The sequence below is a fragment of the Ursus americanus genome, chromosome X, assembly GCF_024610735.1.
Source record: "Ursus americanus isolate L20-20 chromosome X, mUrsAme1.1.p, whole genome shotgun sequence".
In the NCBI taxonomy this organism is placed as follows: Eukaryota; Metazoa; Chordata; class Mammalia; order Carnivora; family Ursidae; genus Ursus; species Ursus americanus.
Window position 1 is genome coordinate 1,783,908 of NC_142164.1, and position 13,721 is coordinate 1,797,628.

General features: G+C 53.6%; 1 protein-coding gene across 1 annotated transcript; it reads left to right on the forward strand.

Annotated features, from left to right (window-relative positions):
- Positions 1-834: 834 nt before the first annotated feature.
- On the forward strand, positions 835-3,972 carry PNMA6E (PNMA family member 6E). Its single transcript, XM_087859759.1, has 3 exons — positions 835-1,204; positions 1,277-2,820; positions 3,541-3,972. The coding sequence occupies exons 1-3, from the start codon at positions 835-837 to the stop codon at positions 3,970-3,972; spliced, it is 2,346 nt and encodes a 781-aa protein (XP_087715885.1).
- The last annotated feature ends 9,749 nt before the right edge of the window (positions 3,973-13,721 follow it).

Consider the following 13,721-nt stretch of genomic DNA (forward strand, 5'->3'; position numbering starts at 1 on the left):
AAGAAACTATAAAAAAAAGAGTGAACTGAATGCAAAATGAGTTGGCTGAAAAAATACTGTATCTGAGAGAAGAAATCAGTAATACAGAGCAAATTGTAGATATTTAACACAGCCATATTTTTAAAAGAGAAACAAAACTGATAAAGCCCTAGTGACACTAATCAAGGTAAAAGGGAAGGAACACTTATTACCAACATCAGGAATGAAAGAGTGCTATTGCTATAGATCAGACAGACATTAAAAAGAGAATGCAGGGAATATTATGGAAAAATTTATGCCAAAAACTTGAATACTTGACAAATTTCTTGGGGAAAAAAAACCAACTTATTTTATTTTTAAGATTTTATTTATTTCTTTGCCAGAGAGGGGGAGAGAGAGAGAGCGAGTACACACAGAACCAGGGAGAGCGGAAGGCAGAGGGAAAAGCAGGCTCCCTGTTGAGCAAGGAGCCCAATGCGGGACTTGATTCCAGGACCCTGGGATCATGACCTGAGCCGAAGGCAGACTCTTAACCAATTGAGCCACCCAGGCATCCCAAAAAAGCAGCTTCCTTAAAGTGATGCCAGAAAAAAATAGAAAATAGGACTAGCCATACATCTAGTAAATAAATTAGTGTATTATCAAATAACTTTTCTAAAATCAAATAAAATCAAACAAAAAGTGGAGGCACTACAGGCCACCACTGTGAAGGATCGGTGATTTGGCTATGCGGTAGGGTAGGCTGTGTGATATGAACATTCCTCTCACCCCTTTGCACCCACAGGCTGAGGCTCAGATTGTGACAGTCTCTGTGCCCCTGTCTAGTCATTTCTCTCCACCTTCAGGTTCTCAGCAATGGCGATGGCACTGGCAATGCTCCGTGACTGGTGCAGGTGGATGGGCGTGAATGCGCATCGTTCCCTGCTCATCCTGGGCATCCCTGACGACTGCGGGGACGAGGAATTCCAGAAGGCCGTGCACGCTGCCCTATGGCCCCTGGGCAGGTACCGAGTGCTGGGCAAAGTGTTCAGAAAGGAGCTTGGATCCAGGGTCGCCTTGGTCGAGTTTGCTCAGTATTTAAACCGAAGTTTAATCCCCCGACAAATACCGGGCAAGGGAGGGCCCTGGCCTGTGGTCTTTCTGCCCCAGGCCCCTGATTCAGAGTCACAGGATAGACCAGATTTCCCTGCACAACCCCAGAGGCAGGCAGGGGCTGGCCACGCAGGTGTGGCACGAGCTGAAGGTGAGGCAGGAGCCGCAGGTGAGAGAGGAGCTGAAGGTACAGTAGGAGCTACAGGTGAGGAAGGAGCTGTGGGTGAGGAGAGAGCTGAAGGTGTGGCAGGAGCTGCAAGTGAGGAAGGATGTGAAGGTGAGGAAGAAGCTGCAGGGGAGGCAGGAGCTGCAGGTGAGGAAGAAGCTGCAGGGGAGGCAGGAGCTACAGATGAGGAAGAAGCTGCAGGGGAGGCAGGAGCTGCAGGTGAGGAAGAAGCAGATGAGGCAGGACCTGCAGATGAGGAAGAAGCTGCAGGGGAGGCAGGAGCTGCAGGTGAGGAAGAAGCAGATGAGGCAGGAGCTACAGATGAGGAAGAAGCTGCAGGGGAGGCAGGAGCTGCAGGTGAGGAAGAAGCTGCAGGGGAGGCAGGAGCTGCAGGTGAGGAAGCAGCAGGTGTGGCAGGACCTGCAGATGAGGAAGAAGCTGCAGCGGACGCAGGAGCTGCGGATGAGGAAGAAGCTGCAGGTGAGGAAGAAGCTACAGGGGAGGCAGGAGCCGCAGGTGTGGCAGGAGCAGAAGATGAAGGAGGAGTGTCAGATGAGGAGGGAGCTGCAGGTGTGTCAGGAGCCGCAGGTGAGGAAGGAGCTGTAGGTGTGGCAGGAGCTGCGGGTGTGGCAGGAGCAGAAGACGAAGGGGCACTGTCAGATGAGGAGGGAGCCGCAGGTGACACAGGAATCGCAGGTGTGGCAGGATCTGTGAGTATGGCAGGAGCGGCAGGTGAGGCAGGCACTGCGAGCGAGGAAGGAGCTGTGGGTGTGTCAGGAGCCATAGCTGAGGGAGGATCCTGGACCCAGCAGTGGAATCAGGCCCAGCAGCCTGTGCCTGAGAATATGGCCTATGGGGAACTGAGAACCTTTTCCGGGATGGAAGAGCCAGACCAAGAGGAAGAGTCCTTTGAGAGCTGGCTGGACCATGCCAATGACATGCTGTACACGTGGCGCCACGTGTCAGAAAGGGAGAGGAGGCGGCGGCTGGTGGAAAGCTTGGGCGGCCCTGCGCTGGAGCTCCTGTGCGGCCTCCTGGCGGAAAACCCCGACATGCCTGCACAGGATTGCCTGGCCGCGCTGGTACAGGCGTTTGGGGACAAGGACACCTGCGTGACTGCACGGCTGAAGTTCCTGACTTGTGCTCAGCGGCCCCGGGAGACTCTCTTTGCCTATGTGATGCGCCTGGAAGGCCTGCTGCAGTCGGCCGTGGAGAAGGGGGCCTTCCATCCTGTCATCGCAGACCAGGTTCGCGCCAGGCAGGTGCTGATGCGGGCCCGCCCGAACGAGATGCTCCAGAACAAGCTGAGGAGGATGCGGCTGGAGAGGAGACCACCTGGCTTCGTGGGGATGCTGCGGCTCATTCGGGAGACCGAGGCATGGGAGGCCGGCCCAGCTAGGGGTGAGCAGTTCCAAGCGGAAGAAGGGGCCTCTGTGGACATTGGAGGGCTGGCCGCCGCCCAGGCTGCCCCCGCCAGTGAAGAGGTTGCCGAAGGCTCCGCAGCCAATGAAGATGCTTTCCGGGCCGCCCCGGCTCTTGAAGTCATCACCGAGGGCACCCCTGCCGGTGCAGATGAAACCGAGGCCCCCCCAGCCAATGAAGATGCTTTCCGGGCCGCCCCGGCTCTTGAAGTCATCACCGAGGGCACCCCTGCCGGTGCAGATGAAACCGAGGCCCCCCCAGCCAATGAAGATGCTTTCCGGGCCGCCGGGGCTCTTGAAGTCATCACCAAGGGCACCCCTGCCGGTGCAGATGAAACTGAGGCCTCCGCAGCCAATGAAGATGCTTTCCGGGCCGCCCCGGCTCTTGAAGTCATCACCGAGGGCACCCCTGCCGGTGCAGATGAAACCGAAGCCTCCGCAGCCAATGAAGATGCTTTCCAGGCCGCCCCGGCTCTTGAAGTCATCACCGAGGGCACCCCTGCCGGTGCAGATGAAACCGAGGCCCCCCCAGCCAATGAAGATGCTTTCCGGGCCGCCCCGGCTCTTGAAGTCATCACCGAGGGCACCCCTGCCGGTGCAGATGAAACCGAGGCCCCCCCAGCCAATGAAGATGCTTTCCGGGCCGCCGGGGCTCTTGAAGTCATCACCAAGGGCACCCCTGCCGGTGCAGATGAAACTGAGGCCTCCGCAGCCAATGAAGATGCTTTCCGGGCCGCCCCGGCTCTTGAAGTCATCACCGAGGGCACCCCTGCCGGTGCAGATGAAACCGAGGCCTCCGCAGCCAATGAAGATGCTTTCCGGGCCGCCCCGGCTCTTGAAGTCATCACCGAGGGCACCCCTGCCGGTGCAGATGAAACCGAGGCCTCCGCAGCCAATGAAGATACTGCCAAGCCTGCCCCAGCCAACGTGGAGGCCAGTGAGGCAGTTCCTGGCACTGCCGAAGCTGGTAGGGCTGCTCCTGAACCCCATGATGCTGCCAAGGCTGCCCCTTCCCCTCAGGAGGTCTCCAAGGTCTTCCTTGCCATTCAGGAAGATGAAAATGCTCCCACCTCTGTGGGCCTGGGTCAGGCAAGAGCCTCAGAGGCCCCTGGGGGCCCCAACCCTGCCCTGATGGGCAGTGCTTCCAGGGTGGGCCCAGGAGGTCCTGGCTGTGAGCCAGAGGGCCTCACCCAGGCAGAAGAGCAGGAGGCTGGGGAGCCCCCCGAGCAGGGGCTCAAGCCCATCCCAGAGGAGTTGGGAAAAGAGGATGGGGCTGGGGAGACGAGTCTCCCCAAGTCCTCCTCAGGCAAATAGGCTCAGAAGTCCCAGGCCCCCCCCCTCCTCTCAGGCAGCAGAGCGCTGGAGGCAGGGGGAGGCCATGCCAGGGCAGCAGCCTCCCTTCGCATGGGGAGTAGGGTGGAGGGAACAACCCACTTAGCCCAAACAAATTGCCAGGGCCCCACCTCCCCAAGGCACCCTAACCACCACCATTAGCCCTTCCAACTGACCAAGATGACCATGCTTGACACCGAATGGGGTAGGGAAAGCTGCCTCCCCACCCATGGCAGTTTCACACCCATCCCCAGCCCCAGTCCAGATGGGGCAGGGAGAGGTGCCTCCACTACCCCGGTTACCACCACACCCAGCCCCAGCCCCAATCCATGCCACCTCGGGCAACCAAGTCCCCGGGCACTCCACCACCCCTAAGGGGACCTGAACACCACCATCAGCGCTTCCAAGTGATCAAAATGACCATACTTGACACCAAATGGGTCAGGGAGAGGTGTCCCCCCCCCACCCATGCAGCACCACACCTAGCCCCAGCCCCAGCCCATGCCAACTCAGGCAGCCAGCCTGGGAAACACCCCTGAGTGGCTGGCCCTAGCCTAGGTGAGGGGCACCTGAACCATCCGCCACCCACACTGGACTGGGAGATGTTAGGGGCCGTTTCAAAGGTGCTAGCCTCTTGGGTCTCCCAAGAGAGAGACCCTCATTTACTTCCCCTGGGGCACGTTGCTCCATGTTCCGGGAAGCCCACTTGTGTCTCTGTAGGGCCCTTTGTGACCCACGTGTCCAGTTACTCCCCCTCCCCGCTAGTTACCATTCCTGTGCAGAGCCTTGAGGTGTGCAGGAGCCCGCGGTGGGTGTCCTGGCCTACCGGGGCAGCCACCTCTCAGCCCGGGTGCGTGCCATGAGCTGCGGTGGGAACCGAGGCTCTGCTAGCTCTCTTCCCGTGCTGTGAGCTCAACCTCTGCTTTCTCGGTGTAGATTTAGGCCAGCCGCTGCTTGTTCTTGTGGAGATGTGTGTGTGTTCTTATCCGAGCAGCTGCCCCCACCCCACCCCGGAGTTCCGGAGCCCGGTTCCAGGAGATGGCGGGAAGGATGCCCCCAGGGCACGGCTGGTGCTCACCCCGTGACCTCAGGAAGGAAGAACCGGACCAAGGATAGAGGTGGCCGGCGGGAGTCTCCACGGCAACTGTGCTCTGATGTGCCACCCTGTTGTTACTTGTGACTCTGTTTCCTTGGCTTGGCCGAGTGTCCCCTGCTGCGTTTTCCAGCGTCCTGGGACTGTCCTGTGCAGGCCACGGGGCAGGACCAGGCCCTAGCATGCCGGCCAGAGGGGAGGGTGCCCTGGAGTGAGGGGACGTGGCCAGCGTCCATCGTCCTGGCCAGAGGTGGATCGAGGGGCCCTCAGGAAGGGAGACTGAGGCAGGAGGGCCACGGTGTTGGGGGAAGCAGAGGCACCTCGTGTGGGACCCCAAGAGGAGGGGGTCCGTGACCTATGGGCTCTAGTGGCCGTTAGATGTCCCTCTGTCTGTTGTCATTCCTTTTCTTTGATGGTTTCAGTAAATGTTTCTCTTCAATAAATTTCATTGAATGTTTCACCTGAGTCTCTCCTCTGCTATGGGCAATTGAGGGAAGGGTCTATTGGGGTTGGAGGAGGGAGCCACAGAAAAGATTTTTTTTTAAAGATTTTATTTATTTATTCGACAGGATAGAGACAGCTACAGAAAAGATTTTTGTCCAGTTCCCGTGGGAGACTTCTCCAGTGAGAGGTTATGTGAGGCACTTTGATGGGAAGACTAGGATATGATCAGGAACTTCCTCGTATTTTATAGTTGAATTATAAAATTTTGGGGTTCCATTGGTTCTCATTGTGGGATCGTCCTGTCTTTCCCTTTTGAAATTGAGTGGGAATAATCATGGTTTTCTCTTTTACGAAGCTAAAGGGGCCACTGCCATCCAGGTCCTGGGATTGTAGATTGCTTAAGGTGTGCAATGAATGGAATGGGGCAATGCATCAAAGAGCTGTCATGCCTCCAACACCTATAGCATCCTTGTTGAGAAAGTCAGTATTAAAAAGTGATAGGGTTTTTGAAGAACTCTAAATGTGTTTTAATTTGAGTTATCCTAAATGTGAAAATCTCACCATGGAACAACATTTTAAAAAAAGATTTTATTTATTTATTTGACGGAGAAAGAGACAGCCAGCGAGAGAAGTCACACAAGCAGGGGGAGTGGGAAAGGAAGAAGCAGGCTCCCAGTGGGGCAGGGAGCCCGATGTGGGGCTTGATCCCAGGACCCTGGGATCATGCCCTGAGCCGAAGGCAGACACTTAACAACTGAACCACCCAGACGCCCCCACTGTGAAACAACATTAACAATACTGAGCAACTGAAAAAATCTAGACATGGGTTTCTGGGAGAGTGGGCATATTTTCCTATACCACCTCCATTTGCAAACAGACTTGCTGTCAGGGAAAAGAAAAAGACTAGGCTGGGGTGCCTGGGTGGCACAGCGGTTAAGCGTCTGCCTTCGGCTCAGGGCGTGATCCTGGCGTAATGGGATAGAGCCCCACATCAGGCTCTTCCACTATGAGCCTGCTTCTTCCTCCTCACTCCCCCTGCTTGTGTTCCCTCTCTCACTGGCTGTCTCTATCTCTGTCAAATAAATAAATAAAATCTTAAAAAAAAAAAAGAAAAAGACTAGGCTACTGAGATGCACAATGAAGGAGGACCCACAGTAGCTGAGGGGCAGGAGGGGTTGCTCTCTGAAGGGGTCGTGTTTAGGGATGGGGGTAGTTGGGTTTCACACTAAGGGCAGTGGGAAGCTGTTGGACCATTTAGGTGGGCCCAATGGACACTGCTCATTTCTTCTGTCCTAGGAAGTTGCCACTTGAGGAGGTTGAGCTCTGCTCACATGACAGGAGCAGAAAATGCCCCTAAAGCTGGGGCCTGGCCACATTACCAGGACCCATTGGTCAGATGAATCTGGGGCCAGAGATGGGAAGAAGCAGGGGCCACAAAGATTGTACTCCAGTGCACTGGTGACAGCAGGGGCATCGAGACGTTTCCTGAGGAGCAGTGGCAGCTGTGGTTCTCCTGGCAGCACCCATGTCCTACATCACTGCTGCGAGTCACAGTGTCTGCCTGGTTGTGGGAGGGAGCCATAGGAATGCTTGGCACCTACCCAGCACTGCAGTGTGATTCAGACCCTTGTTCCTCTCTGCAAAGCCTCCAAGCCTGGCTCTCCAGCACTCCCCAATTACCCATGAGACACCTGCTGTTCTTCAGCTAATTTTTTTTGTGCTTCTATCAGCTGCAGTGAGATGTGATTAAGACTCCATGTGGTATAGGAACCTCTGAATGACACCTGCTGGAAGAGCACCCCCCCCCCCACAGGAGAGGATCTTTGTACTGCAGCTCCTGCTGGGTGGCTGGGAGTTGGGAAGTCGACATCTAATCCCACCAGGACAGGTTGGAGGAAAGCAGGCCAGGGGATCTTAAGGTTTTGGCCCCAGGATATGGGGGAGTGTGGGTGGGCCTTTGCCTTTTGTATCTTGGAACTGGGTGCTACAGCTGAAGTGTGAGGGGGAGTCAGTGTGGTGGAGAGAGGGGAGCCCCCAATCTGGGGTCATCAGCAGGGCACATGCCTGAGAACCTCTCCCAGGCCTAAGTGAAGTTTGCGTGTGAATTGGAGGAAGAACACACTGGTTGACTCTAGCCAATCGAGCGGGCTCAGCAGACTGTCCGGGGCACCCCTGTCCCTAGTTTCCCAGAGCTTCTGGTGCTTTACTAGTGTCTCAGATGAGGTGGTCAGAGACATCGAGACAGGCCTCGATAACACTGTTCACATTTCCTTCTCGGTCTCCTTCCTGTGCCCTCTGCCTGGCCCACAGTGCAAGTCCATGTCCATCTAGCCCCTTCCCGTCTTTGCCTGTTCCCTGGGGCAGCTGGTAGGGCCCTGAGGAGGGCTCCATCCCACCAGCCACATGGTTTCCAATGGGTGGGACCAGATCCATGGCTGATGGCTAAGGGGTGGAAGCTGAGAGAGAGGACTGCCCTCCCTGAAGCCCAGGGCAGATGTGGCTGATACCCCCACCTGGCCCCATGCCTATCCCAGTCCCAGCCCATCTCCTGTCTGTAGAGGGGATGACTGTATTTGGCAAAAGGCCACTAGGACCCCAGTATGGAGTGTCCTGAACAATGAAAAAGAGAGAAGACTGCTGCCTGGTTGGGGGGGGGCGGGCTTTTGCATGCCCCTTGGAGGGCACTCAGGAACTGGCCTTGAGCAGCTCCCCTACAGGGGCTTTGTGTGGGGGCCTGAGTCTTGCTCTGCAAACACATTCTGATGACCTCACTGGGCTTCAGGGAACAAGTCCACTGGAGCAGGGCTCCAGAGACTCTTCTAGAAGCCAGGTCCCTAGGGAGCCAACTTAGTTCTTCTGGGTAAGTGGGGATCGGGGCTCAGGGTGGCCTCGAGGGAGAGCTTGGTGAGCCCATGCCCTGGTGACCACCTTCCGGGCCCCAGAGCTCGATCTTTTCTAAGGTTTAGGGCTGGAGAGGCAGTGCAAGCCTATTCCGTGCGAGCCCGCTTCCGTCATTGTTGTGTTAAGTTGCTGCTCTTGCCATCTGGTGCATTCCAGATGTGCCGGGATCCTGGTGGACTTGGGAAGCTGGCCAAGACAGCCGCATCAGGAACTCGCGCTTGAGCTGGCTCCAGCACTGCTGCGGGGGCGGGGCATCCTGGCCGTGCTCTCCACATGGCTGGCCTGGGCAGTTTCCCCTCGGAGATCCTCTCTCCCAGCCCTGCCCACCGGCACCCACAGAGACAAGTACCCACAGGGCTCTGGGGGGGCTCAGGGAGCCAAAGGCGTGTGTGCTTCTGAAACACAAAATGGATGTTCCCCCACCATGTAGACTGGTGGTGAAGAGGGATGGAGGAAGCAGGGAGGCACCCCCAGATGTGGATGAAGCTGCAACTAGTTCTTCCAGAATTCCCTGCCCTTTATGGTCCTGAGTTAGGATTGGCCACAGGAGAAATTTGCACAAACATTGGAAGGGAGAAATGAAGCAAGGGTCGTTTACAAATATGCTCAGAAAGTCAGTGTAGTACAGTGTCGTTGAGCCGCTGCTGCCACCAAATCACCTCCTACCATTTCTCCAAGAGCTGGGCCAGGTGTGAGTGTGGCTCCGTGGGGCCAGGCATTCACCTCCTGCAGGTCATCCGCTTAGTCCAGGTGTGAAGTGGTGGGACACGGATGCAGCTTCCGCTTTGTTTTTATGCTACCCTTCCACTTCTCACCATTTCCGCTTCCCTCGTGCCAGCTCTGCTGAAATCAGGCCCCAAAGGAGCAGTTCCCCGAACTGAGAGGGGTGTAATCCCCACGGTACATCATCTGTACCCCTTAGGAAGTGAGTTCTGATTTCGAAGGAACCTTAACCGGCAGGTACACCACAGCCTGGGCTCGCACCAGGCCCTTGAACACCCTGCACACAGAGATCTCCTTGCCCGGGGCTGTCTTGCCCTGCCTGTCCCCAGCCCACGGCTGTTGGCTCCTCATTGCCCCTTGTTCCAGTCTGTCCTCCTGGGGCATCTGCAAGCAGCTGGCAGCCAGGGCCCTTGTCATGCCTTGCGGCCCCTATTGCAGTTGCCTTTTGGGGGTTACTTCAGGCCACATTCTCTTTAACTTGTTCCCAAGTGAGTGAGAAGTCCCACAGTCTAATGCCTTGCTGGGTTACGGTTTAAGAAAGCTCAGACTTGGGACTGCCCAAGAAGCCTTATCTTGCCCAGCAAAGGGGCCAGAGCCAGTCCAGAACCACCTGGTGACTAGCTAAGCCAGAAGACGGGTGGAGCTGGGGTGCTCTGTGCTCATGCTGAAATCTCAGCTGCCTGTAAAAGAGACCGACTTAAGAAAGGAAATTCCTTCTTAAGGAAAGAGGGCTCTTTTCCTCTGTAGTCATAGGGAAGAACGATGGGCTGGCTTTGCCTCAAAGACAGCTTCAAAGAGAAAAAATGGCATTGGCCAAATACTGCTCCATCTCCGGACAGGAGCGGGGAGCCGGCTGGGTCAGCGATGGCTCCTTGGGAATGGAACAAGAATCAGACTGCTCCGAAGTCAAGGATCACAGTCTGGAAAGTCATAGACAAATAGAAAACAAATCCCTGGTTAGATTAATGAAACTTAGGGACAGGAGCAGTGGAACATCACTGTGCAGACCCAGTTCGATAATGTGGAAGCCGGAGACAATGTGGACACATTGGCAAAATCAAACACATTTCCAACGCATGGTGGGTCCTATACATAAACTGGCAATAGCAACAATTACACAAATAAGAGGAGGAAAGGAACAGAAGCAAACAGCAGAGGAAAGCACATCACAAGGGAAAATTACACAAAAACTACAGGGAGACTCTAGACAGAAAAAGAAAAAAAAAAAAAACAACCACCAACCAACCAAACAACAACAACAAAAAAGCCAAAAACCCTCCACTGATGCAAAGCAATTCCAGGAAACATGATTTCTTAAAAGAAAAGAGAATTTAAAGAAGAGATGATGAGAAAACAGAAGGAAATGAAAGAACGTTAGGCAGCAGAACTCAGAAAAGACCTGGAAGAGAGAAATATGAACATTACTGAGATGGAAGCCACACTAAGAGCGATTCACACTTTGAGTAAACATGATCAAGGAGACCACGGGCATCATGGCCCCTGGGGACATATTTGTAAGGCTTGTACAAAATGGGAGAGAGCAGAGGGGTGGAGAGAAGGTAGAAAAGGAAATTCTGCATACATGCATGAAATCAGTATTCCTGTAAGAGAGAACACGAGAAGAACAGGTTCCATCCAACTTGTCTGTCAAGTCAAAAAGCAGAAAGTCCAAATGACCACTGGACAATAAAGATCAATTGAAACAAAGAACATAGAAGTGGAAGAACAAACACTGACTCTGTGTAGGTGCAGAAGTAATATTACACGAGTGCGAGATTACACAGTCACGCCTGTCTTGCTCTAGGGCACAATGCCAATCTTAGAACCCTTGACAACATGAAAGCCATAATGTAACACAAAGCAGAGGTGGAAAACTGAGGGGTGGAAGGAAGAGCAGGGGATGATTTCTTCGTCTGTTAGAGCAGTCATTGGATACTGTGTTGGCACATGAAATTAAGCAAAATATTTCAGTTATTTCAAAAAGCTTAGTATTTTTCATAGTTTCATTTCTTAACCTTTGTGAGATCTTTTAGGAACTAGGACTTCTTATAAAGGAACATATTACAATTTCAACAATTCTTTTCATTTTCTGTTTTTTTTCTTTGTTCACAAATGAGTGTAATACTTTAGATTAAATGCAATGCATATGTCATGACCCTGTTTTTACTGAGATAAAATACATATACCCTTTTAGTGTACGATTCCATGTATTTAGTACTGTATATTCACAAAGTCTTATGGCTGTGATGACCATTGGCTCCCAGGACATTTCCGTCACTCAAAAAGGAGACCCTGTGCCCATCAGCAGGCATCCCCCTTTCCCTGCTCCCCCACTCCTGACTCCTACTGATCTGTTTCTGTTGCTAAGGATTTGCCTGTTCTGGACTTTTCATATCAATGGAATCATACACTATGTGGCTTTTTGAGTCTGGTTTCTCTCACTGAGTATACTGGTTGATCTTTTGGTGAAATAGTTTTGTCTCACTTACCTATTCCTGCATCTGTCCATCTTTCTATCATTATATACCTGGGGCAACGTAAAGGATGGGGATTTCTGGGTGCTGGGATTTGGGCTGGATTCAAACTCATCTCTGGACTTTTCTGGAACACTTGACTTGTTCCACCATGCATGTATCCTCCTGTGTCCTCTCCTTGCTAATTGCCTCATGGTGATCTCTGTCTCTTGCTTATTTATTTGGGAAGTATTTACTGTATCCCTTCTACATGCAGTTGGCAATGGAGTGAGGACAGGGCCTGGGACACAGCAAGCATCGGGGAGAATGGAGGAGGGTAGGTGGTTGGACTGGGAGTCTGCCAAGGTGTTGAGGCAACAGCAGTCCCTGATTGATTGGCGAGGGGTTTGAGCTTGTGGTTGAGGAACAGAGAGGAGTCAAGGATATACTCCTAATCTGGGCTGTTCTCAGGTTGTGAGACGGAAGGGCCCTGGGCTAGTGGGACCAGGAAGCCATTGGACCGGAAGTCAAACAATGGCTTACTCAGTGTGCCCTGCTGGAAATGGCCTCTGCCACTACACTGGTGTCTATGGCCACAGTCTCATCGGATTCCTTCTTGTAGGCTCCTTTCTAGGTCAAGGTGGCTTTTGTGGCTGGCCTGGGAAACCAGCTCAGAGGGCACACATGGCTTATGTGGGGAAGGAAACAGACTGGAGACTCAACAAGCTAGTGCTGTGTCAATCTGCCCTTGGTGTGTGTGTGTGTGTGTGTGTGTGTGTGTGTGCGTGTGTGTGTGTGTGTGTGTGTGAGTGGGGGGTGCACTTCAGGCACTCTTCATGGAAAACCAACACTTTCCAGACGAGATCAGAAGCATTCAGGGTGGTATGGCCACTAGACAAACCCACACTTTCCTGAGCCTAGTGCAGCCCTCCCACAGTACCACACCTCCTCAGCTCTGGAGCTGCATTGGGTGACAGGGAACAGGCAGGAGGCCAGAGTATTGCTCTCTTCTCCAACAGCCTCCCAGGAAGAGATGGGAGAGGGCACCGCAAGCCCCTCCAGCTTCCAAACAACAACTGCAGAAGCTTGTCTTGGCTTGAAATTGCCCCACGTGTGCAGACCCCCTCCCTTTCTGTCCGTCTCTGTCCATGCCACACACAGACACAAAGCCTAGAGGCCCCTGAGGAAAGCTGAGACCCCACTGGGTATAAGGTAACTCCGTGTGACTTCCAGTCAAAGCCAAGAATGATCTAGCCCTTCCTGTTCTGTTTCCTAGACAACGTGTTTTGTGTAATCATGGTCAAGGCAACGTCCGTTTCTGCTCAGAATCAAGGTCGCGGTATAACACCAATTCACCACGGCAACAGCAGACTACTCGTCGGACATGGGTGATGGGATTTGCAAGGAAAACCACTTGCAGAGTGCTAGTTCCCAGCCTAGTGATCTAGCTTTCTGGCATGACAATTCTGCACCATGAAACAGGCTTTACGTTGGTGGAATCTGGAATCCACATCCTTAAAAGGCACAGAATCCCTTGTAAGTTCAACATAAGCAATTTGCCTTACAGAGCCAGCTGGGCAGATGGTGCTACTGGTAACAAACGTGTCACAACGGGAGCCATCCGGCCTGACCAGGCTTTAGGATTTAGCTCCATCTGCAAATTCATACAAGTCACATTGCCCTTGTGAACAAGCCATGAACTGTTCCAAGTCAAGTTAAGCAATGGTTGAACTGTGCCACCAGCTCATTGTGGGACTAAAGGCACCTGCCCTTCATGGGTCTCAGGCAGACAGTGGTTCTAAACAAAACCTGGTAGTTTAAGATTTAATCCTGCTCCTAATTTCTTGGCCCAAGGCCAATCGTCAGTTACCTCCTAGCTCACACTTCTCTCTGGTAGTGGCCTCTCTATTTTGGTAAGTGTGAGTCTGGGGCCATTATGCAGTGTGGGGGCCACCTGTTGGATGAGGGAGATGAGGAGGACCTAGGGAGTCTCACAGGCCTGTGGAGTCACAAACATCACCTAGAATGGTCTCTTGTGGTTATGCCCGAGCCAACCCCCACCCCAATGAGGAGGGCCCCCTTGCAGCCCCTAGGAGTAAAGGCTGGAAAGAGAACAC